General features: G+C 43.8%; 1 protein-coding gene across 1 annotated transcript in view; it reads left to right on the top strand.

Moving 5' to 3' along the window:
• Positions 1-26,422, top strand: part of LOC137433177 (uncharacterized) — a 138,065-nt gene that overhangs the window by 54,892 nt on the left and 56,751 nt on the right. The window contains exons 13-15 of the mRNA XM_078783988.1: positions 8,195-8,362; positions 10,742-10,846; positions 10,943-11,076. Of these exons, the coding sequence (XP_078640114.1) occupies positions 8,195-8,362; positions 10,742-10,846; positions 10,943-11,076 (407 nt within the window). The remainder of the gene's footprint in view (positions 1-8,194; positions 8,363-10,741; positions 10,847-10,942; positions 11,077-26,422) is intronic.

Below are 26,422 nucleotides of genomic sequence, written 5' to 3'. Positions count from 1 at the left end.
CCCTCAACTTGCCAGGCCGCAGCCAGGACGCTGGGCCACGCCCCCTGGCGCCGGGCCTGGGCAACCCCCCTGGCGGAATAGATATATATTGCTGACTGATAAACGGTTTTTCAGAGTGCCTGAGTGTTTGATTTCATTAAAGCAACTCAGATGAATTCTAGCTTTTTGTCGCGTCCATTCTTCCGATCGACGTGGGAGCCCCGGCTCCTTCAACCTGTTCTCTACGGGAACCGGGTGCTCCCTGTGTTAAAGGAATACAATGCATGGGACTGAACAGTAACTTGACCTACCTCGCAAAGCTTTGAAGACGAAGCCGGCTTCCAGCCCACACGGCTGACTTTATTCTCCCATATTTTACGTCTATTGGGATCTGAAGGGAATCTGTACATCTTGAAACCTTGTCATGTCTATTTGTGCATCCAAATGCACAACAACCCGGCATTTTCAGTGAACCAAGGCTTCCGTAGGTAGTCGAATCGATTGTACTTGCATAACACGCGAACGCGAGGAGTTAAGCGAACGCGAATTTGGCCCCAAAATGGGCTCCCTGTGTCACGTGACCGTATTTTTCCGGTTCGTCATGTCGTAACTCTGTATAAAGGGACTCTCGCCACCCTCCATCCCCCCCCCCCCGGATCCGCCACCCTCCCCCCCCCTGGATCCGCACCCTCCCCCCCCCCCTGGATCCGCCACCCTCCCTCCCCCGGATCTGCCACTCTCTCCCCCCCCCGGATCCGCCACCCTCCCCCCCCCGGATCCGCCACCCTCCCCCCCTGGATCCGCCACCCTCCCCCCCCGGATCCGCCACCCCCCCCGGATCCGCCACCTCCCCCCCCGGATCCGCCACCCTCCCCCCCCAGATCCACCACCCTCAAACCCCCGGATCCGCCACCCTCCCCCCCCCGAATCCGCCACCCTTCTCCCCCCCCCCGGATCCGCCACCCTCCCCCCGCCCGATCCGCCGCCCTCCCCTCCCCCCGGATCCGCCACCCTCCCCCCCCTGGTTCCGCCACTCTCTCCCCCCCCCCCCCGGATCCGCCATCCCCCCCGGATCCGCCACCCCCCCCCGGATCCGCCACCCCACCCCCCCGGATCCGCCACCCCACCCCCCGGATCCGCCCCCGGATCCGCCCGCTGGATCCGCCCCCGGATCCGCCCCCCGGATCCACCCCCCCGATCCGCCACCCCCCGATCCGCCCCCCCGGATCCGCCCCCCGGATCCCCCCCCCCCAGATCCGCCCCCCGATCCGCCACCCCCCCCGGATGCGCCACCCCCCTGCATCCGCCACACCCCCCCCCCCGGATCCGCCACGCCCCCCCCGGATCCGCCACCCCCCCCCGGATCCGCCACCCCCCCGGATCCGCCACCCCCCCCGGATCCGCCACCCCCCCGGATCCGCCACCTTCCTCCCCCCTGATCCGCCACCTTCCCCCCCCCCGGATCCGACACCCTCCCCCCCCGGATCCGCCCCCCTGGATCAGCCCTCCGGATCCGCCCGCTGGATCCACCCCCCGAATCCGCCCCCCGGATCCGCCCCCGGGGCCCCCCTGGATCCCCCCGGATCCACCCCCCAGGAATCCACCCCCCCGGATCCTCCCCCCGGATCCACCCCCCGGATCCACCCCCCCCCGGATCCGCCCCCCGATCCGCCACCCCCCCCGGATCCGCCACCCCCCCCGGATCCGCCACACCCCCCCCGGATCGCCACACCCCCCCCGGATCCGCCACCCCCCCCGGATCCGCCACCCCACCCGGATCCGCCACCCCCCCCCGGATCCGCCACCCCCCCCCCCGGATCCGCCACCCCACCCGGATCCGCCACCCCCCCCCCCCCGGATCCGCCACCCCCCCCCCCCCCGGATCCGCCACCTTCCTCCCCCCGGATCCGCCACCTCCCCCCCCCCCGGATCCGACAACCCTCCCCCCCCGGATCCACCACCCCGGATCCACCCCCCCTGGATCCACCCCCCCCAGGATCCACCCCCCCCGGATCCACCCCCCCGGATCCACCCCCCCCCGATCCAACCCCCCCCCCCCGGATCCACCCCCCCCCGGATCACCCCCCCCCCCCCGGATTCACCCCCCCCTCCCCCCCCCCCCCCCCCCCGATCCGCCAATGAATAGGATGTATTTTCGTGTAATATAAGTGCAAGAATTCTCAAATGTTATTTAGCCTTATCACAACACAAATATTGTTTCTGAAAGTGATCGAGGAAAAGGAGGTCGAACCGTCTCTGGAGCCGCATGTAGGTTCGTAAAGGGCAGCAAGGTTGTCGACCACGCCCTCATCGGCAATGACGTCAGACGTTCGTTTGACGAAAATCTGAACGAGAAATCGCCAATTGCGAGGCACGTCCACCACAACGTCATCACGCCCATTTTTTACCAATACTGTACCAGAGTACAGTGTGAACGAGTGTCTTTATTACTCTATTAGTGATGCCTTCGAGTCTTTAAATGGATGTTTTATTTGGGTGATTTTTTTTACTCGAAACTTTCACTGTAATTAGATTGTTGATAGTGAGCGCGACTTTGTGGATCTGTTGAAGAAAGAACCCTGAGCCTGAGTAAGATGATAAGCAAAGACTGCTTTTACTTTTGCCGCGTGTTAACAATAACATTAACATCCTTCTCCGATTCTGAAGTTCATTGAATTGAAGGTTAATTGTGATAACATCGGTTTGAAATGTATCCCTAAATTATTATTATTATTGACAACAGCAAGAATGAACGGCAGCCTTCTGAAGTCTTCTTATTAAGTACTCATTGAGTCTTATAATTCAGTTTTAAATGTAACTAGAATCTATATTGGACTCTCACAATTTTTTTTTTTTTTTGTATACAGAATCGAGGCTCGTGAAAGAGCTAACATTTATCACACAAACAAATCAAACAGACAAACAAAATATATAAAAAGAGGGACAAACAAAATATATAAAAAGAGGGAGCGGTAGACAAGATGGGGAGAGAAGGGGAAGCACACAAAACAACATTTGAGAGCAGGGACATCGGCAGATGTGTGGGAGGGAAAGGGCTTGGGGGGGGGGGGGGGTTGGGAGAAGTATAAAACACAAGGACACCAAGGAGTTCCAGGAAAGAAGTTGGTATTTCAAAAAAGTGGATTTGGGATGAAATTAGCAGGGGTAGAAAAGATCAAGGTTTTGGATTGGGGAGGATAAGAGATGTTGGTGAACAGCTGTTTTAAAGACCTGGAGGAAGGAGTGGGATTGAAGAGAGTGAGAGAGTTTGTTCCAGAGGCGGGAGAAAAGAGGAGTGAAGGTGAGCAGAGAGTCTTGATTTTGGCAGTTTAACCATAAGAGGGGGTTGAAGGCAGATCTTGTACGACCTGCAGGAATATTTGGGGGACAGAGCCCAGAGAGAGCTGGGGGGCGGGGGGGGGGGTGCAAGGCCGGAGAGGAGTCAGTAGAAGACGGAAAGACCACCAACCTGCCTGCGGTGAGTGAGTGAAAGTCCCTCGGAGTTAGTTTCATCTCGGGAGATTCCAATGATTCTGAACACTTTGGTTTCAACAGTGTGAAGACGAGCGAGGTGTGAGGCAGGAGCACCAGCCCAGAGCGGAGAGCAGTATTCCATTGAGCTGCGGATGAAAGCCTTGTATGTGGTGAGGAGCTCAGGTGCGCCAAAGAAGGACTTTGCACGACGGAGGATGCCCAGTTGGCGACTGGCTTTGGAGGCCAGATTTGAAATGTGGTTTTCCCAGGAAAGATCATGGGAGATAGTGAGACCCAAAAGCTTGAGTGACAGAACTTTTTGGAGAGGATTATTCAGAAAGTGGATGGGAGGGTTGTCCAGTCGGTCTTTTCGGAATATATATATACACAAAGAATTAAGTTAAGCACCCCTACACAAAGAATTAAGTTAAGCACCCCCTAATATATATTCTTTGTGTATATGTATACATTGGCATATATTCTAAGGTCCCTCCAATAGCCAATCTGGATGAATTGGAACGTGCATTACATCGGGAATGGAACAACCTGCCACAGCAACGCATACGACGGCTTACAGGGTCTATGAGACGTAGGGTTGAGTCAGTGATCCGATCACATGGGTCCTACACACGTTATTGACGCAAAGATCGCTAGAGGTCTTCTCAGAACAATGACTGTACGTTAGAAAACATAAACGTCATCCACACTGTCCGTGATGGACCTATAGCTCCATACTTAAATTGAGGTGAAAATATGCCTAAAATTCCCAAAAAATTTCACCTTAAATTATTCAGAATAAAATATTGAAAACGGCATGATTGTTATGTTTTTATGTGACCATAATATCACTTCTCCAGAAAATATAGCAATATCATGGGTATATTACACTGTTTTGACGACAACAACCTTGTAATGTGCGAGGTTGTAAAAAAACGGGGGGGGGGGGTGCTTAACTTAATTCTTTGTGTATATATGATCCGGGGGGAGGAAGGTTCGACGGTTCAGCCCTATAATTATATGCAGGTCACTGAATCGCTGACCAATAGGTAATTACTCCCGCTCGGAGAGTACCACAGGATAGGTCACATGATGTGTAAGGGAATTGAATTTGTAACAGGTTGATGTCACAAGCAGAGAGAAAGAGAAAGAGAAAAAAGAGAAAAACCTGCAAGTTATATCTTGTTTCAATACACCACTTAGCCCCCAAACCTTTATCATCCCTTAGTTTACTTCGCTGTTTCTTTACTTCCTTCCTTGCTCAATAGTCTGCGATCCATACCTTGGATTTTGGGATAGACCGGACACCTCTTCCTGTACTTTGCAGGCCTGAATTTTATTACATGAAGCAATACATGAAGATAACTAGCTGTAGTGAAACATATATAAGAAATCTTAGATCCTCTTTTAGTTGGTAACCTAATAGTTGAGCTCTGGTGACATTGAGAGGTCAAAATGAGGTCATTTTAGTCTTAAAATCATAAAAAAATTTATGAAAATTAAGTTATCGAGTCAAACAGTACATTTTCATTCTAATATAAGCCTAATTAATTGTTGGTATGATAATTGTTGGCACATATTTTCAGATAATCTCTCGAGGCATCATTATGGATGATTTACTGTATGCCAGAGGAAACGGTTTTGTCACCAAAAATCACCAAGACTGCTTACGAAACCCAAATTATCAGTTCAGTTCATTTTATTATTCCATATTTTACCTTGTGAACATTCATTTAGTTATTATCATACATTGATACAAAAGTAACTTGAACAGCACTCAGTGCAGAGCATACCTTCGCCTGGTTGGCCATATCACTCAATGGTGAAGAATCACTTGAAAAAATTCTACGATCTGGATCCGGATCCGGATCTTCACCAAAATTGAATCGATTCTTCCTTGTCACACACACAACCTGTCCAACAAGTTTCATCCAAATCCATCCATAATTATTTGAGATATCCTGCTATGTATCGTTTTTGGTCTGATCTCCCAATGGTGAAGAATCACTGAAAAAAATGAAAGAATTCTCATATCCGAATCCATATTCAGATCTTCACCAAAATCGAATCGTCCTTGTCAGACACCCAACTGGTCCACCATGTTTCGTCCAAATCCGTCAACAACTTTTTGAGATATCTTGCTATGTATCGTTTTTGGCCCTATCTCCCAATGGTGAAGAATCACTTTAAATATTCTAGTAGCCGGATCCGAATCTGGATCTTCACCAAAATCTAATCATTTCGTCGGTGTCACATACGCTACATCTCTGCCAAATTTTGTCCGAATCCGTGCACAACTTTTTGAGATATTTTGTTCACAAATGGACAGACGGGTGAAAACATAACCTCCATCCACCTTTGGTGGCGGAGTAACAATATAACAAAGGAAGAATACATGTTTTAAACAATACTTAATTGGTTCACCATCATGGTGAAATATGAAGGAACTTGATATAATGCAAAGGAAAGCTTGTAGCATCGCTCGCTCATTGTCGAACAGTACATTTTACAACTTCAAAATAGTTCAACAGTGCAACCAGTGCTTTTATCAACACGTTTACTCATCTTCATCATAGTCATCAATGATACGAGCACACTTGTTTAGATTTACTGAATTTTTACATGCAACGACACATCTCACACCGGCAGCAGCACTAGAGCAATTCCTTTTGCACATGTTGTTGCCACACGAGCACTATTTTGCTTGTTTGGTTCTCTTTTCCCTTTGGGGTCTCTTTTGAACTCTTTGGTTCTCTTTTCTCCTCTAACTCTACAATGGATGACTCTAACATTCCATCTCCCTCTGATGCACCCTTACCAATTAAATGCCCCTCTCTATAATCTCTTTTCATGCAGTCAAAAAGTAATCCTCTCTCTGGATATAAGCAAGGCATACGGACAAGATGGCATTCCTCCTTGTGTCTTGGAGTGTGCTTCAGAATTTGCACCCATGCTTGCTCATTTTTGTTTTTGTTTAAAAAACCAAACTCTTCCTCTTTCCTGGAAACATGAGCTTATCTTAAAGAAGGGTGATCGTTCAAACCCCACCAACTACCGTCCTATTGCTCTGACTTCTACTATTTACAAAGTCTTTGAATGTCTTCTCAATTCCCATTTCCTCAAGCATCTTGAATCCCACAGTCTTCTATCTGACCATCAATATGGATTTCACAAGGCAAGATCTACCGGTGATATCCTTTTTTACATTACAAATGTCTGGGCGTCTTCCCTGAGAGACATTGGGGAATCCTTTGTTGTAGGCCTTGATATCTCAAAAGCCTTTGCCAGAGTTTGGCATCGGGGTCTGATATCCAAGCTTTCCTCTTTCGGCTTTTCTCCTTCTCTCTCCGACCACTCTATCTCCGTAATTGTTGATGGTTCAACATCTCCCTCCTTCCTGATTAAGAGCAGTGGCCCTCAGGGTACTGTCCTATCTCCAACACTCTTCCTTCTTTTTATCAATGACCTTCTTTCTTCTACAAATAAGCAAATGCACTCGTATGCTGATGACTCGACATTACATTCCTCCATGCTTTTCTCATCTGCCCCATCTTCCCTCACTTGATCTGTATCTTGTTTGATCACAGGCCACCTCTTTAAATTCAGACTTGGACAATATTTCCCAGTGGGGCAAATGTAATCAGGTTAAATAAACTCAATGCTTCTAAAACTCCTCTCAACTCTCCAATCTCCTTTGAAAGCTACATAATTACACCATGTGATTCAATAAACCTACTAGGTATTACCCTAACATTACATTTATCCTGGAATCCACACATTACACAAATAGCTAAGTCAGTTTCGAAGAAACTCAGAGTCCTGGTCACGTGTTGAGGATTTTTCTCCTCTGAATATTTCCTTCAACTATATAAAGGATTGATTTGCTCTTGTATAGAGTACTGCTCTCACATCTGGGGAGGTTCTTGCTCCACATACTTACTGGACAGTATTTAATCCAAAGTAATCCGACTTAACTCTCCTAATCTGACCTCAAAACTCGACCCACTCGAATTATGCCACAAAGTTGGCTATTTATCTTTTCTACAGATATTACTTCGGTTTCTTCTCTCAATAATTTTCTGCTTGTGTACCTTGTGTACCTCTGCCATAAGCGAGACTACGGAATACTCGTCAAGCCACTACATTGCATGATTATTGTGTGGCCATTGGCAACTCAAAGGTGGGCCGTTATGATGTTTGTTTCTTCCCCTCCACTGCCAAACTCTGGAACTCTTTACCTTCTCATGTATTTCCAAACACTTGTGATCTTCCCCTTTTCAAAAAGCACATTTTTTAATTCCTGAAAAGCTCTTGGATTATTTTCTCTTTCTTCACTTTTCTATCAATGCAGTTCTTTTATTTAAGGCCTGTCCTCAATGAGGACTATATAGTCCGTGACTGGAGCCTTCAACATAAAAAACATGAACATCAGTGGCAGCACGGCCTCAGTAATGAAGCTACCAGAGGAATAAATGTGGAATTGAATACGTCCAATATTCCCCAATGATGACTTTTCTTTCCTCAGGCTTCCTCCATCGTTTCAAATTCGTTCAATAAACTCCTTGTTTTGTGTGCACTTGTCCCCAACCTTCCCGTTATCAGTATTATAACCCTCTATCCTCCATAGTTTTACTCTTCTAAGGCCATGTATATTGTATATAAACGCCAATAAAAACGAGGTGATTGAATCAATTTTAAAAATAGTAATAATCGACCTTTTTCTCACAACGTTTTACCCCTGCAGGTGATTAGTTTTCAGCATTGTGTTTGTGGTACTGGAGCCATGATGAAAGATCCAAATTTGGGACCCGTTTGTGCCTTTTGTAAGAAAGACCACCAGACTACGGAGGAAGAATGTGGAGAGATGTGCCATTCCTCAAATGGATCTATTCATGTTCATTATCTTTGCCTTGTGAGTGCTTACGTTAACGATCCAGTTCACCATTCTTCCTCTGTTGTTGCTTTTCTTTTTTCTTCATTTTACATGTCATCGTATAGACCAGGGGTCGGCAACCTTAGGCACGCGTGCCACCACTGGCACGTGGCAGCGTAGTCATTGGCACACTGGCGAAAGCAGTGCCCTCTCAGCTGCATGCCAAATCACCTCTTGAACAGCCATTGGCTGTTGCTCGGCCTGTCTTATTACGTTTGATTGACAGTACGGCCTCCCGCTCACATTTCCCACAGGAATTGTAGTGAAACGGTTCAGGTTCGGGAGATGATGGCAACCCCACTAGATAAGAAAGCTAAAGTAAAGGTTCGGGCATTCGAGCCCTCATGGACAGAAGAGTGGGGTTTTGTTTTTCAGAAGGACCGTGCTGTGTGTACTTTGTTTTGAAAATGTTGTTTGTCGAATGTCAAGTGTTAAGCGCTATTTTGAGACAAAGCACGAGAAAACTTTCAAAGATCAGCAGACAAGGCAGAATTCATCAAACGTGCCGTGTCCAGGTATGGGAAGCAAGCCAACACCCTCAAAATCTTTGCTACTGCTAAAAACCATGCGTCTGAAGCAAACTATCGCATTGGTCATTGCATTGCGAAACATGGAAAGCCATTCACGGATGGCGAATATATTAAGGAGGCTTTTCTCTGCAGCTCAGAGGTTCTGTTTGAAGGCTTACCCAACAAAGAGACAATCAAATCAAGAATAAAAGATATTCCCATGTCAGCTGGAAGTGTTGAGCCATGCATCGAAGAAATGTCAGAAAATGTCAGCGTGCAGCAAATAGCTGGGTTAAAAGATGCTGTGGTATTTAGCATTACACTTGACGAGAGCATGGACGTGAATGACATACCACGTTTGGCAGTCATTGGCATTTGGCAGTCTGCAAAGCCAGCAATCTTTTCAAGCTATGTTGCTACCTCCACTTTCCGCTACTTCAGACACGTAAGGGAGCTTTCCTCGCAGCACAGCATCAGCACTGCTGAAATAGGCAAATACATGAGCGAGTTTGAGTCGGAGTTCACAACACGATTTGGGGACTTTCAGAAGTATGGGCCCATGTTCTCTTTCTTGATCAAGCCAGACAGCTTTGATGGACACGAATTTGATTTATCTCTGATAGACTGGTTGGATACACAGGACATGGAAATGCAGCTGATTGAGCTGAAAAGTTCAACACTGTGGGTGACTAAGTTTGCAGAGCTCCGGAAACAACTAGAAACCACGGCAGTGCAAGATCACGAAACCTGCATCTTCACCTGCTGGACATCCTTGCCGAAGAAGTTCAGTTTTCTCCGGAACGTTGCACTGACTTTGCTGTCTATCTTCGGGTCAAAGTACCTCTGTGAGCAGATATTCTCACACATGAAGAACGTGCTCAGCCCCTCCCGCAGTCGTTTGACAAACACTCCGAAGCATGTGTGCAACTTAAAGTGACTAACTACAACCCCCAGATAATGGAGCTCAGCAAAGGAAAGCAGGGCCAGGGATCACACTGACCAATAGGCATCTGTTTATTTGTAGTACACATGGCTTTGCATATGTAGCTGTTTGTCCATCTCTTTTTTCCAACTCAGATGTGGATGTTTTCATGAGGATGGCAGGCAGCATTCTTGTATCGTACTGGTATTTCTGTTTAATACACTTTATTCTTCCTTTTTGACATTTGTTCCCAATACTTTGTAAATGAGTTACTGAAAACAGTCTTTTGAAATGGGGTCCATGCATATAATTTGTAACCTCATGGGGGACAAATTTTACAATGATAAAATGATCATTACAATGTCCTGATTATGAGAGATAAATGTTTCTTTAAAATGTTGTTGCTGTGCATGTCGCCTATATGGATGGAATTTAAATTCCATGTCTGTTGGAAGTATTTTTTTGATGTGGTGTCATAATTAAACTTAATGTTAAACTTAATGTTGATATGGCAAACAAATTAACAAGAACATTTCAAACTGGCACTTCATGTCAAAAAGGTTGCCGACCCCTGGTATAGACTATAGACAGTAAATTACAGGAACATGATAATTTGCACAATGACCAGCAAACTATGGAGACACAGGGATGGATAGTTGGTCGCAGGGCTCTATTGAGGACTATCATGCCAAATCTAAGTCCAAATTACAATCGTGTGTTTGGCCGCTTGCTCCACTGCGGAATCTCATGCTACAATTCAAGTTATCTGATGACGACTCAATTGATATTTTACTTCTTTTGATCTGGACTAGAATAATTAATCTGTCAGAAAATTCGTTTTGATCACTGCCAATCTCTGTATGCTTGCATCGTATTATACTCATTTGCTTATCATTCATTACTTCTTCAACTGTTCTATCTGTCCAGCTCTACTCTTCGGGTTTATGTACTGATTCTCAAACTTCACAAGAGACAATTAGCAATTTTCCTGTTGAAGAGATACAAAAGGAAATACTTCGAGGGAAGAAGTTGGTGGGTCTTATTAATGTAAATCAGACATTTTGCATTTGACATTTCAGCAAAATATTGCTTTGTACTTGCTATATCTCCATTCTTTGTTCTCTACAGAGATGCAATGGCTGCAAACGTGTAGGTGCCACTGTAGGTTGCCAAATTCGAACATGTCCAAGAACCTACCATTACCCTTGCGCTATTGAGAAAAAGGTGCTTCTGACTGCTGACGCGGATGAGGGAATTTACCAGTGAGTATTTATTTTCTTGAATTTCTCTCAGTAAAATGATGTACACTCCGGGGGGGGGGGGGGGGGGGGGGGGACACACCAGAAAATGCAGAAATAACTGTACAAATCAGTATGGAATAGCTTGTCTCTTTGCTTTCTTTAAATAATCCAGTCTTTTGGTCAAACCTTCTCAAAGTTTATTGCACCGAGAAATGTCAATATTGTCCCATTCATGTTCGACAGCTTCTCAAACTTGATTAGAATTTTCAAATTTCCTTCCAATACGTTTGTGCTGAATATAGGCCCGACTATTGTCTATGGGGTATACGGATATGGTGTGAGAAATGGAGAAGGTGAAAGGATTTTGGAGTTTGCTGATGGAGCTGATTTGTTGATTTGTAATACTCAGTTCCAGAAAGAGGATAATAAGCTTGTTACATACACGTCAGGTGGGTCGACGACAACCGTTGACTACCTGATGGTGCGTAGGCGAGACAGGGGGAACCTCCGGGACACAAAGGTGATCCCGGGGGAGGAGGCTGTTTCACAGCACCACTTGGTTGTCTGCGACGTAAGGGTGAAAGGTGCGAGGAGAGCTCGGCGGGTGAAGTACCAACCGAGAATGAAGGTGTGGAGGTTGAAAGAGGTGACAGTAAGGGAGGCATTAAAAGAGAGGCTGAGTAGGGTTGAGGATGATGTGGTTGAGCTTGAAAGTGGTTGGATGTCGATGAAAGCTAGTCTGTTGGGAGCCGTTGGTGAGGTATGTGGATGGACAAAAGGACCACCGAGGCACTCGGAAACATGGTGGTGGGATGATGAAGTTGGAAAGAGGATTGACGAGAAGAGGAAGAAGTTCAAGGAGTGGCAGAAGGCGAAGGGTACGGGAGCAGAAACAGCAGAGCATGAAAGTTATAAGGCAGCCAGGAAGGCTGCAAAGAAAGAGGTAGCAAAGGCGCAGGAGGCATGTAGGAAAATGTTCGGAGAACGCTTGGATTCGGAAGAGGGTCAGAAAGCAGTATTCAGGATTGCAAAGCAGATAGCGAAAGAGAGGTGTGATGTGATGGGGGTGAGTTGCTTGAAGGATGAAGTGGGACAAATGGTTGTCGACTCAGATGGAATTAAAGGAAGATGGAAAAGATATATGGAAATGCTGTTGAATACAGAGAATGAATGGGATGGCAACATAGAGAGTAACCCTGTTTTAGGACCGGCAGAGAAGATAACTGAGAAGGAAGTTGAGGAAGCGATAAAAGCAATGAAGGGTAGAAAAGCGGGAGGGCCGACGGGAGTTGTGGGAGATATGTTGAAGGCAGCAGGAAGTTGGGGTGTGAAGAGAATGACAGAGATCTGTAATCTGGTGGTGAAAGAAGGCCGCATTCCAGTGGATTGGGAACTGAGTACCCTCGTCCCTCTATACAAGGGGAAAGGTGACCCTCTGGAGTGTGGCTCGTACCGAGCGATAAAGTTATTGGAGCATGGAATGAAGGTATTGGAAAGGGTGTTGGAGAGGAGGATAAGGAAGAAAGTGAAGATCGACGAAATGCAGTTTGGATTCATGCCAGGAAGAGGAACGACAGACGCGCTTTTCATTGTGAGGCAGTTGCAGGAGAAGCACATGGAGAAGAGGAAGAAGTTGTTTCTTGGGTTTGTTGATCTGGAGAAAGCATTCGATCGGGTACCACGCAAAGTATTGACATGGGCATTGAGGAAGTTAGGAGTGGAGGAATGGTTGATCAGAGTAGTGATGGCAATGTACAAAAGAGCGCGCACAGCTGTAAGGACAAAGAACGGGAACAGTGGTGAGTTTGAGGTGAAGGTGGGAGTGCACCAGGGGTCGGTACTAAGTCCACTACTATTTGTAGCTGTGATGGAGGTGCTGGCTCAGAACGTAAAGGAGGGTTTACCGTGGGAGTTGTTATATGCAGATGATCTGGTGTTGATTGCGGAAAGTATGGATGGACTGAAGGAAAAGATGAACACGTGGAAGGAATGTATGGAGACAAAAGGTCTGAAGGTGAATATCGGAAAGACGAAGGTGATGGCAAGTGGTAAAGCATGTGGTGAGGTGGAAAGAACTGGGAAGTGGCCCTGTGCTGTGTGTAGGAAGGGTGTCGGAGTGAACTCCATTCAATGTACAATGTGCGCTGAGTGCGTTCATCAAAAATGTAGTGGTCTGAGAGGGTCATTAACTAGTGTGGCAGCTACATTCAAATGTAAGGTGTGCACAGAGGGAGCTGCAGATGGAGGAAATGTTGAGTTGGATCTTGGAGACGGCATGAAGCTGGAAGGTGTGAAAACATTTTGCTATCTCGGAGACATGCTGAATGGAGAAGGTGGATCAGACTCGGCAACGGTTGCTCGAGTGAGATGTGCATGGAAGAAGTTTCGGGAACTGAGTGGCGTGCTGATGATGAGGGGAGTGTCGTTGAAGCTGAAGGGAAAGGTGTATGCTGCATGTGTGAGAAGTGTTATGATTTATGGGAGCGAGACATGGGTAATGAACGTAGAGCAGCAACGAAGGTTGGAAAGGGTGGAAATGCGAATGGTTCGACGGATGTGCGGAGTATCGTTGAGAGAGAGAGGAAGACAAATGATGAATTGCGAAAGATGATGGGAATAGAGCCTGTGATTGATGCTGTGAAGAGGAACAGGTTGAGATGGTTTGGTCATGTGTTGAGGAAGGATGAAAGTGACTGGTTGAGAAGAGTGATGGAAATGAATGTAGAAGGAAGCAGAGGACGGGGAAGACCGAGAAAGACTTGGCTAAAGATGGTGGAAGAAGAAATGCGGGCAAGGGGGTTAACAAGGAGAGATGCAGAAAATAGGGCAAAATGGAGAAGATTGTCATGGGGACCGCAAGGCTAACCCCCGCTCTAGCAGGGAAAATGGCCTTAAAATGCATGTTGTGTTGTTGTTGTATTGTCTATGGGGTTCAAATCGAGACTTTGACCAGGCCAGAACATACGTTTCAGGGACTTTTTCTCCAACCACGTTTTTGGTGGCTATTGCAGTATGGCCAGGGACATCATCTTGTTGAAAAATGACTTCTTTGCTTTTCTTGCCAGGAAGTCAACTTTTGCAGGCTGGGAAGTCGTCCTGTCTTTCATATTTTCTGGTATTTCTTGGCAGTAATTGACTGTTCACACTTTATCAGCTCATGAACACCAGGAGATGAAAATGCACCCCAGACCATGATTCCACCTCCTTCATGCCTCACAGTTTAAATGCACTCAGGGTTGAATCTCTCACCAGATCTGCAAAGGTAACGTTCTGGGGCATCACTGCAAAGCTGAAATATTGATTCATCACTCCACAGATCTCTATGAAACCAGTCTGAATCACAGTTCCCATATTCTGCCAAAAAGTGTGATCTTCCCTGAATGTTTTTCTTAGATAATAGAGGCTTCTTAGCACATCTTCTTGAGGCAAAACCAACATCAGTCAACCTTCTTGTGATGGTCCTTCTGGAAACAGTCTTGTATTCAGCAGTTCTGAACTCCTCTGACAGTTTCTGCAGGCTTTTCTTTCTTTCCGAGAGAATTAAGAATTTGAGTCACCTATCATCTTCACTTGTACTGGCTCTAGGCCTGCCTGATCCCTTCTCCCTTGCAGTAGAACCAGTTTTCTGGAAGTGGAGTCCTATTCTCTTCATGGTAGGCAGATAAATAGGGATGTTCTCTTTCAGAAGCTTGTGCATTTCAGAATATGTCTTGGCCCTCTGACAGACAGCAATTTGATTTTTAAGATTCCCATCAGCATGGAACTTCTCTTTCTTTGGAGGCATTAGTAGGGAGATAATGGGGCTTCCAGGACACCCATGTATTTAGATGAGACTTTTCCCCAAACTGCCCATTTTTCCCCTGATTACCACGACACCCCTTTCTCCTTTTACATGTAAGTGAATGGGGGAGTCCTCACTTAACCTCCAAGGACCACGCGACATTCAAAATCCCTCATTGATCCTATAAATATATTATCATTTTCTAACTTTTTAAACAACTCCATTCTCTTATGGAACTCATTCCCATCTAGGATATTGATAAACTTTACATCAAGTACCTTTCTCTGTGCGTTTATAAAATGATGTGTTTCACGGAGGGACCTGGTCTGTCCTCCCGATCCACATACCATTTTAAAATTATAATATTTATTATCCGGTTGATAACCATCAAAGTTCTCACTCCACTCTAATATATTTTTCTTCCCACCCTCCATTATCCCACTTAACAAATTAATACGTTTATCAGTCTTGAGGACCTTCTGACCAGTGATCCTCAACCTCTCGGATCTGATATTTCTCACACTCATTATGTTTTCTATCTATATACCAATCTTGAGATTTTCTCCATTCTTTATTCATTTATATATAACCAAAAGGTACACACATGACACCACCATCTAAAATATATAGTTTATCATCATATGCTCCTAGTGCTAGTTTATTTATCTCTTCTGAATATAATTCATGCTTATAACTCCTAATCCCTTTTACCTTTCTATATTGTTTCTCCCCACTCATCAAACATTGATAATAATGACCAAAATTTATACTTTCTTTAATTACATTTTTCTTAATCCCCTTGAGCTTCTGATCACACTTCTCCACATTCCCAACTCTATATTTATACGCATAAGCCTTTGCTCTCAATGCTAAGAAACTCACTCAGAATATTTCCTCCTAGCTCATCCTTGAACTTTCCAATCACCTTTTTATTTTGATTTGAGAACAGCTGACTAGTAGCATCATAGTTGCTTGTATCATAGATTACAGAATCAGCTTTGTTTTTTGTAATTCTTGTGAGTAAAATGAACCCAAGATTTCTTCTCCATTTAAATCATATAATTTGTAAGTCCAAGGGACTGTATCCATTACATCAACAATTTTAAATAATTCATTAGTCCATCTCTTTGTATAACCTTTCTCAAAATGGCTTTTCCATCTGTATATTCTTACAATATCACCAACTTTGAACTTGGGCTTTCTCAAATTAATCTCCTTTTCATATTCTAATTTTGTAAATGATTCTGACGGTTTTGATTTTGTTGATGAATGAACGGTATTATTGTAATTATCTACAATATCCTGAATTAAATATACCCATTGTTGAGAACCGAGTTGTGTGAATTTTTTATATAATTTCTCTTTCAAAGTACGATTAAAACGCTCAATAACAACTGCTTTTCCTCAATTTTCCTCAGTTTCCTCAATAACAACTGCTGTATAATTTAATACCCTCCCCCTTAAGAAATTTCATAAATATTTTGTTATAGAACTCTGTTCCCTCATCAGTCCATAACTTCTTTGGTTTCCTTTTATCCCTATCAAATATTAGCTTAAAGGCTAACATTAAAGTATTACCTCTCTTGTTTTTCAAAGGAACAACCCAGGCAAATCTACTCCTCAAATCAATAACGGTTAAAGCATACCTGTATCCCATATCATTATTTAGTTCGATTAAATCAGCGGACCATATGTGGTCGGTGTATTTAGAATAAACTTTCCTTCTTTTAAACTTTGTGATTATAGGTTTATGTAATTCATTAGCCAAAAGCTCCTCAGTCTTGATAACATCATTGGAGTTTAATAGTTTTTTGGGGAATAACCAAGACCAAGTTTCAATTTAGCACTTATCATTTTTTTCACAATAAACCTATCAACTTTCTCTCTCAATGTAGGATTTCGTATCAAGGACAAATTATACAACATTTCTCTGTCTGCTTCATGTTTTTCATCCAATGTAGTGGTATTCCCATAAGCAATATCATGCTTCATACACACTTCATCAACCCTATTTATAGGCTTGGACCAAGGTTTAGGATTGTCAGCCTCATCTAATCTTTTATCCAGGTTTGTTCCAGGACCACAGAAAGAATATCCAGGTAGATGTAGTTCCCCAGGAATTCCAGTTGTTGTAAATTTACTTCCTGACAGAAACTTTTGTATGTCTCCTCCACTTTTAGGAGAGATAGTGCAGCGGCATAGCAAACCAATTGTGCATTTTGTGATGGAAGCACCAAATTTGGCAGAATGATAGAATATTATATGGAGAACATTTTCAGATATGGAACCACTTTGGAATTCACCCCAATGTGGCCGCCATATTGGATTTCAAAATGGCGGCTTAAAAATCTTTAATTACAAATATTTCTGGTTCTATACCAGCTACAGCCTTGATTTTAGTGTCTGGATGTACAAACTTGAGGTCAAGGAATTGAATGGTTCTACTTAGAAGTTGATTTACTGATGCCATATTGGATTTCAAGATGGCGGAAATTGATTTACAGTGAAGTGAAATTTGTTATTATTGCTGTATACTCAAAAAATTTGATTTCAATTCCCGTCCTCCAGTTGGGTTGCTCACTAAACCACGTCACACCTTTAATACAACAACCATGTCATACCGTTCACAAACTAACCTACAGGGTGAGTCATAAGTCCCAGGACACGATTTAGCTGCTTATGCAAGATTTGTTTATACCATCCACCAGGGTGAGCCATAAGCCCCAGGAGCAATAGTGGGGCAGCTTTCGGTAAGATATTTGATGCGTTGTGCAAATTGGGGTAAACGCTCAAACTTGGTACACTTATAGGACTCCCCAAACTGATCATTTTTTAAGATAGGGAACCAATGCACCACCACCCTCAGGTGGCCAGTTGCCTGGTAGGAGGGCAGAGCCAGTGACACGTCTGCGTATTCCCTTGCCTCTGTTGGTCCTTGCAGTTGCCTTCAGGCTGCCTGACTTTGCATAGCGGTCCCACACTAGATCGAGACGAGATCGATGTTGAAGCTGTGACATAATGTATGGAACGAATACTTTTGTGGCATAGTCAAGAAATGTTTTGGTCTGGCCTGGGCTCAGCATTTGAACTATTACAGCTCCATCGAGGATCACAGAAGATACTTGTGGTGGGTCCGACTTTGCTTTGACAAGCTGTTCTAAGGGCTGCAACAAGTCAGCTTTGGAACCAAAGCGGAGCTGTTCATTTTGCGAGAGTGCTGGCGGATGTGCGCTGTTCTCATGTTTGAAGAACTGCTCGAGACCCCCATCTCTGGTTTGGCATGCGATGTATAGTCTGGAGAAGAGCTCTGAATCACTCTTTGCAGAGGCTACTTGTTGTTTGCTCTTCTGGGCAGCTTTGACCTTGATGGATGAAAACAACGGGAGTTTGTTGCGTTTGATGACATCATTGAGTGGCTTGGATCTGTCTGCCAGACGTTCCTTCTCAAATGAATGGAACTGATCTCTCCCAATCTGTAAAGCTGTATGCACAGTATCTACAACAGCTGGGCCCAAGATCTCCAGTGTGCCCAGGACCAGCAAATCTGTGCTTTCTTCTTCAAAGGGGCTGCCCATCTCTTCGATGACTGTTGTCAGTGCACGGACATCTTGGACGAACTTCTTCTGCACACTGTCGGTTTGCTCATGGTGGTGGGTGTGCTCTCCCCTTTGGCGCAGTTGCTGTGAGGTCTCAAATTCTGTGATGACCCGAGCAACTTCGGGGCCAGCCACCATCCACCGTCGAAGGGCACTTGGATTTTCAGTTAGGCCCACTGCCCCGCCATCGCCTTTGACCGTGGCATTGTTTTGTTCATGAGCCTGGTCTAGGGAGATGGCGGAGAAAGCATGCCTAGTCTTCTTGGATGTGAAGTGCCCCGCATGGAACTTGGCAGCAACATCTGGGTGTTTCTCTGCAATGCCAACCATGTCCCTGATGTGGACTGGTAACCAGCGAGCATAGTGGATATGGCCCAATGCAGCGAACCATGCAGCTAGCTCTGGTAGGGTGTCCATGTACAGCGTGAAGTTGGACTCTCTCAGTGAACGTATGTAGAGGAGTATACAGAGCTCCAGGTTAAGTACAGTGGCCCAGTACTGAAACTGTGGACATGCCGCTGCTCTCTGGTCACACCATGCCTCGAACTCCAATGGTTCCTCATCTCTTGCAGTTGCTCTTTCGTTGTATATGTCATATGCACGATGCTGCAGTATGTGTAGGGCAGCAACAGTTACTTGGTGGGCGCGTCTTGTACGGCTGACGTGAGCTGCACGCAAGAAGGAGTCTGCTGTGCCAGCTGTTGCTATCTCTGCCTGAACCAATGCCTGTGTCCAACCACTGTCTTGCAGCCAGTCTCCTGCTGTCTTCAAAGCTGCCATCTCTGTGTGTAGACCACCCAGCATGACCACAAAGAGATCTTCACCATGTGTGTCTGGCCAGTTCCATTGCACCTGCTTGGCGATCGCATAAAGTGGTTGGTCCAGTGTGACGACGGGTATCTGTCCAGAGTTTAGCTCATTGATCGCTGCTTTCACGACATCCATGGCATGGCGGATCATTGCCACTGAGTGGGCTTGGTCATGGAAGAGGGGAAGCAAGGCAGTGGGTGTGACTGTGATACTAGTATCCTTGGCCGATTGGTTCTCTGCGTGATGTGCAGCCTAAGAAATGTTTCCTGGATTCTGTGTGTCACCACTGTCACATGCATCCTTCACAGTCTGGAGCCACCTCTTCTCTTTATCCAGTTCAGCTTGTGCAGGATTCCTCTGCAGCGACGCCTGGGTTCCAGCTGGTACAGGGTGGCTTTTGGCAAGTGAACTAACTGGTTGTACATCTGTGTAATACCGTGGAAGGTCCTCCACAGTCTTGACATTTGAGACACCCCCGATGATGACAATACCTCGGTCTGTGCCTTGATTGTCATAGTCTGGATGTTGTATCAATGAAATACCAGTTCCGTGGAAGGAGTCGTGTGCTGTCGTGGAACTGGGATTGTGGTCTATATTATCCACAGCTGATGTGGTGAACACTCCACCGCGGAGCTTTGGGGGACAGACCACCTTCTCCGCCCGAAAGCGCTGACAGACCCCGTTCCCCAGCTCTGCAGAGATCCGTAGCACTCTATCATAGGCAATGCTGATCCCTAGTCCAGATAATGTGTCAACCAGTTCCCTCTTTCTCGTATGGGCATGAAGCATCAAGCCAAGATATATTGGCAAAGGAGTCTCTTGACTAATGCTGTGTCGTACGTCTGTGCCTGCACCTCTCCTCTCATGCTTCACACTGTTGTATTTGAGAAGTTGAGCTATTGTCACAGACGCCGATGCCGATGACTGACATGCCTGATCTTTGATGCCTGCACCCTCTAAAATCATGGAGACCATTGTCAGCAGCAGTTGTGGCACAGACTCTTCTTGACATTTGTTTGAGAAGGACCCATTGAAAGGCTGAGATGACTGGAACATATCCTTCCTTATAATCCCTGCAGCTCGTGCCAGGTGCACAACATCACTGTCAATATCATGTTGACATGCCTTGGCTAATGCACTGCCAATGTCTTCCTGAAACACCAGCAGGACATCTCTTCCCTGCCTGTGCTCCTGCAGATCAGGGAAGTGTGCCAGGATACGCTCCTTGAGTCTGGTTGTATGGACTCGTGTTTCCAGCACAACTCCGAACTGTTCCATTCTCATTGTGTAGAGCTTGGTGAGGTCTGCCATCTTGAATACAGGAGCAGTGTCTTCTTCTTTAGCAGTTTCCTCTATGTACGTTACCAGTTCAGCAAGGACTATTGCTGAAATGACATCTACCGTGCTCTGGCTTTGCTCAGCAAGCTTTTTTGCTGCCCTCACGCGGTTGTATAGGGATGTCAAACATTTCTTATGGTACTTGGCCTCTCTTGCAACCATGTCCCCAGCACTCAGTTGGGCTAACAAAGTGGTATCCTGAAGAAACTCTGCAGCCTTGCGAACGTGTTTATCTAGTTCCAATGTCGCTGCTTGATGAAACTCCAAACCAAGCTCTTGCTGGCAGAAGAAGCACAAATTGTCGCATATGCTATCAACACAAGCTGCCTGAGACCTAGTAAGCTTGTACTTATCTGTGATTGTACTGGGGATAGGACTTCCCTCTGAATGACTTCTCTTCTGTACCTGCTGTAGCTTGGTAGTGTTATATTTCACCCTGCATGACTTGTGCCACTTGGCTTGGTGGGCAGCTAGAGTGGCAGCTATCCCTTGGCCTTCATCCAGTCGTTGCAAGTCCACGTCTTGTGGCAGCTTGCCTGGTTTATTGAATGCTGATAGATTGTCTTCAAGTGTCTTGTATCCAGCACCTGCATCAGTTCTTTTCGTGACAGCAGGACACTGTAGGGACTCTCCTATATCAACTTGACACAGAACACAGAGTTCCCAGTCCAGTGGCGTCTTTGGCGTTGAAGTTACATGCTTGGTAACATGAACTAACTTGAACTGCTTCGACATGATTGAAACCTGGATGGAGCAAACAAACAAAAAAGTCGTTTAATTAGGGGTTAATCAACGGACCAGCATGTTTTATCTACAGGACAATACACGACCCCCCCTGAAATTTGACACCAAATGACCTCTTTTAGGGGTATTTTTGGCCGAAATTTTCAAATTTTTCACTCCCCAGACCCCCAGATGTTCCCTTGAGCTCAGAATCGCCGCTGTAATGTGTCTACTGATGTTAGAAAAGATATAGGGTGAATGGGGCAATAATTGTGCCTGTAGGATTTGTTTCCGCCACCCCCCCCTAAGGGTTACAGATTTTTAAAGCCGCAATTTTGAAATCCAATATGGCGGCCACATTGGGGTGAATTCCAAAGTGGTTCCATATCTGAAAATGTTCTAAATATAACATTCTATCATTGTGCCAAATTTGGTGCTTCCATCACAAAATGCACAATTCTTCTTAAATTTTTGCTATGCCGCTGCACTAAGATGAATTGGCACTTTTTAGAGCCACACACTTGACATATTCCTTTTTGATAAACTCTATTATTTTTAGCTTTAACATACAATACACTTTTAGATTTAGTTTTCTTTTTACATTTGAGACAATAACTCATATTTATTTATCAGAACAATTCTGACATAGTGCCAAAATCTTTTCAATCTTTATTTTTAAAACATAAAGAATCCTTAGGAATGCCTTCACTCTCTCCTCCATTTATTTACAAATAAAACTAACTAAAGTCAATAACACCAACATCATCAACCACGTAATCTTTTCCTTCTTCTTCTTCACCACTTTCTCGTTTAAATCTCCTCGCTGAACTCATCTCAACCATTTTAAAAATCATTATCTTAGTAAGAGTCGTTAATTCTTTATTTTCCTCTTTGGTGCGTTGAGATTGATTTATTTGCTGTAATACACTCAATCTTTTACGAATCTCACTGATTTCCATCTTTTTATATTTTTCCTCCCTCTCCTACTTCTCCTTTTTCTCCCTCTCCTTCTCCTTTTTCTCCCTCTCCTCCTTCTCCTTTTTTTCTCTTCCCTCCCTTTCCTCCCTCTCTTTCCTCCTTCTCCTTTTTCTCCTCCCTCTCCTTTTTCTCCCTTTCCTCCCTCTCTCTTTCTTCCCTCTCTTCTTCAACTCCTTCCTCATCCCCAGCTACCCTTGGGTTTGAGTCCCAAAGAATATTATACATATACTCATCTGGATTTTGAGATATTCTTGTATCAATAATTATTTTTCTCATAATAGGATACCAATAAGATTTGTTGATGATTTCTAAAAGAGTTTTATATTTCATAACTTTGAGAAGTTCATTTTTATTTAATATTTTAAACAAGTCTCTATTTATGGGTTTAACAATATCAGTATAAGGCCAGTTTTTAATGACAAAATTTCCATGTGTATGTTCCAATTCATACGGTATGTAATACCGAGCGCCCTTTTCTTGTAGGTATCCCTGAATACAAAAATTATAATTCTCTTGTAGTCTTCTTCCTGCCATTTATGTATCAGAAATATGTGAGATTAATATTATGACAGGTAATACCACCCCATCTTCCCACTACCAAATCGGTTTGTATTCCTCGGCTTTCTATCCTTATCTCATTACCATCCTTCTTTGTCATGCTAACCATCGCTATACTATCACATATTTTTCTTTTCTTAAAATCATGTATTTGTTGTTTACAAATTGTACTTCCACATAAATCCTTATCCTCACCAAGCGGATAATATTCTTCTTTACGAGACTGATTCAAATCATGCAGGTCTTCTAAGTTTATTGAAAAAGACCAATTATACCCTAAATCAGGCATATCATACCCCTATTTATTAATTCGCATGTTAACTATATGTCCTTCTTTATAAAATTCAATTGTAAGCAGGTAGTTAAATTGAATGAGGAAAGGTGTATGGTCAGTATAACCAGGTGTTGTGGTTGTAAATTTTACTTGTTTCACAAAACGTGCTGTTTTCTTGTAAAAATATATATTGTGATAAATCACTGAATCTAATTAAGTCATTCACATCTGTAGGGTTTGGATAATTGATTAATTTATAAGTATTCTTCATATTAATATTTTTACTTATACTATATTTTTGTCATTCAGCCTGTGCCTTTGTATAATAATTTGATAAATCAATATCCTGAGAGGATTCTCCAAAGATAGAACCATCTTTTCCAACATAAGTCATTTATATTAGATTAAAAATGACATCATAAAAATTTTCATTATTGTTGAGTTGAAATAATACATATAAACAGAATTGACCACAACATTTAGAATTAATTTCTTGAACTTGAAACGTTTGATAAACACCATCTATATAATAATACCGTAAGGACTCGACTTTGTTATCCCTTTTACGCCGCACCCAGTGACCCGATGCCGACGGCACTAATGGATTTACGATCTACGAACCGCGCTCTTTGTTTATCACGTACAGCCAGACTCAAAAAATCTGAATTAGTCGACTTTGGGGCCCAAAAGCATCCGATTAACGGCCGATATGACGCCATTTTTCGACGCCATCGTATTGGCATCTGCTGGGCGAAGGCGATGCGAGCCGTCCGCTGATTGGACAGTCGAGTGGTGTCATTAAATAATGGGCCGTGCTTACTGCTTACTGATATTGATCTGAAACTTGCAAATGGGCATGTATTGCAAAGCAATTTTCCTTCTTATATTGTCCAAGTCTAAAATACACACCCACACACACACATAAATCAGCTGATCGTCAAATCTGCATTCCCTACAACCAGTGTTTACAGGTTTTAAAAATGATTTTTTGACGTATTGACTCAACGATGTAAATAGGAAAGCATTAATTTAATTATTTCCTTCTTATTCTGTAAAAGCGGCCTCGACGGTATAGTGTGCGATTGCCCAAAGCAGGTTCTTATTTTGACAATCGTTAGTCGGACAATAAATACTTACGGAATATTAAATGAAAAAAAATGTTTCTTTCTTGAATATTTTAAAGCATTTTGTTTTTCATTCCACATGGTGTGTTTCTTCCCTCCCTCTGTGGACAACCAAGTGCCGGCTTCCGGTGGTAGTATAATCCTCTGTAGCAGTGTAGGGTTTTATGAGCCAATGATTATGGTGCGGCGCATGTCGAGTCACAGCAGGATTTTATGAAACGCCATTTGAAGTTGTGAAAAAGGTCAGAGTACCTGCTAACATGTCAAGCTACAGCAGGGCGGCGCAGGTCAGTTATAGTTAATCAACGGATCAATGAGAATGTCCTTTACTGTACGTACTGTACTTTACCACATCGGTTAGAAACGCTGCCGGAGGAGATCTCCGATGATCTTTACTTTAGCTTCTGTTTTGGATTCGGTTCCCGCCTCCTGATACCTCGCAGGTGTGACGTCGCATCAGAGGACGTTAAGCCAGCTGTCTCATCTGATTGGACAGTCGAAGGCGACAACAAGCCGTCCACTGAGTGGACAATCCAGAGCATGCATTTGTGCCGGTGTCGGCGATCGTTGTTCATATATGCACTCTTCATTCTCATCTTTCTTCCTAACTCTTACTTGGACAAGCAAATCCCCTATGCCATCCATAATGGTACACTCTATCCATACACCACATCCTCCCTTCCGTGGATGTTCCACGGGTTTCGGGTAGTTCTGTAAGAATTGTATTACTTCAACAGGTGGTGGCATACCATAACTATCAAAATAATATTTATCCTGACTATTATGAATACAAACCCAATGAGAACCATTCTGTGTGTCTAAATTCATAATAATATTCTTTGTATTCTTATTTATATGTATTAATTCATCTCTCATACAAATAACCACATTATAAATTTTTAGTGTTTTACAATACTTACAACAACAACAACTTAGCTAGTTCTATATTTGACGTTGTATTCTTTCCAAATTATTTAAACCATTTATCCATTTATTTATGAGAAAGATACAATCCATTACCCCGTTTAGTTAGTTTAACACCCGCTTGAGCGTTAGAGGAAAGCATATCTCCAACCAACAATCTAGCTTTATCAGGTAGACTTTCAAGTTTTTGAGCAAAATCTACAATTACACCACTTCCACTAATTTGTTTCTCCAACTCCTTGTTATGTCTTTCCAATTATTTTTGAGCTTTTAGTTGTGCCTTCCTTTCGTTAGCAGTTTTTACCGCTGCTGAAATACCACCAGTCAATGCTCCCGCCGCACTTAAACCAGCAAATAAAGGAATTAGAAACGGGAGAAATCCTCCCTCTTGTATTGAATATTTCTTCAACATAGGTTTTGTCATTTTAATTTTAAGTGATCCAACATCATTTAGTGTTTTCACCTGCTCTCTTGTGAGTAAAACATCAATTCTTACTGCTCCTTTTCTTTGAATTGAATTAACATTAATAATACAAGGCTTTTGATTTTGAATACAAGATGTTAATTTATTAAGATTGATTTGATTAACATATACCGGTTCTTTCCTACTCATTTATTTATGAGAAAAAAACCTATGTGATATTAATCATAACACCATTATCTGTATTAATCTGTAATTCTGTTTCTTCCAAAAGCAAACAATAAGCATCAACTTCTTCATTCTCTCCTCTTTCAATGTATGGAGAAGTATCAACTCTATTAGACTTTATAGTTTCCTTTTGAGAACTCAGGTCAATTGCGTAGATTGTATAAAGTGTTTGAAACGCAACCATATCCAAAATAGGATTATTATTACCGTTGCTTTCACACACCTTTTGGTAAGACTTGTAGGCTTCCGCATAATCATTTTTTTCCCAATCAATTTCCAATCTATCTCGCGGATAAAATGTGCCATCAAGAGAAACCCGAAGTTGTTTCACCTTAGCATTATCACTCAGCGCATTATTCTTATCAGTACTCTCCTCTCCATCTGGTTTTATAAAATGAGCCAGAGGTATTGTGGCTTTCCTTGAAGAACACCCAAATTCCAAGTGTAGGTAGTGTGTTCCAGTTTAACGTGTTGACATCTTCTTTTAAGGTATGATACATTTAGTGGTTTCTTTGAGTTAAGTCTTCTATTTAACATCTCTTCCGTTTTAAGATTAGGAGTATATTCACTGATATACCAACACAAATCATTAATAACAAATTTATTATTTTC

Source organism: Myxine glutinosa, chromosome 8 (assembly GCF_964187855.1).
Source record: "Myxine glutinosa chromosome 8, kmMyxGlut1.1, whole genome shotgun sequence".
Classification (NCBI taxonomy): domain Eukaryota; kingdom Metazoa; phylum Chordata; class Myxini; order Myxiniformes; family Myxinidae; genus Myxine; species Myxine glutinosa.
The sequence above is the reverse complement of the archived record's forward strand: the minus strand, read 5'-3'. Positions and strand labels throughout refer to the sequence as shown.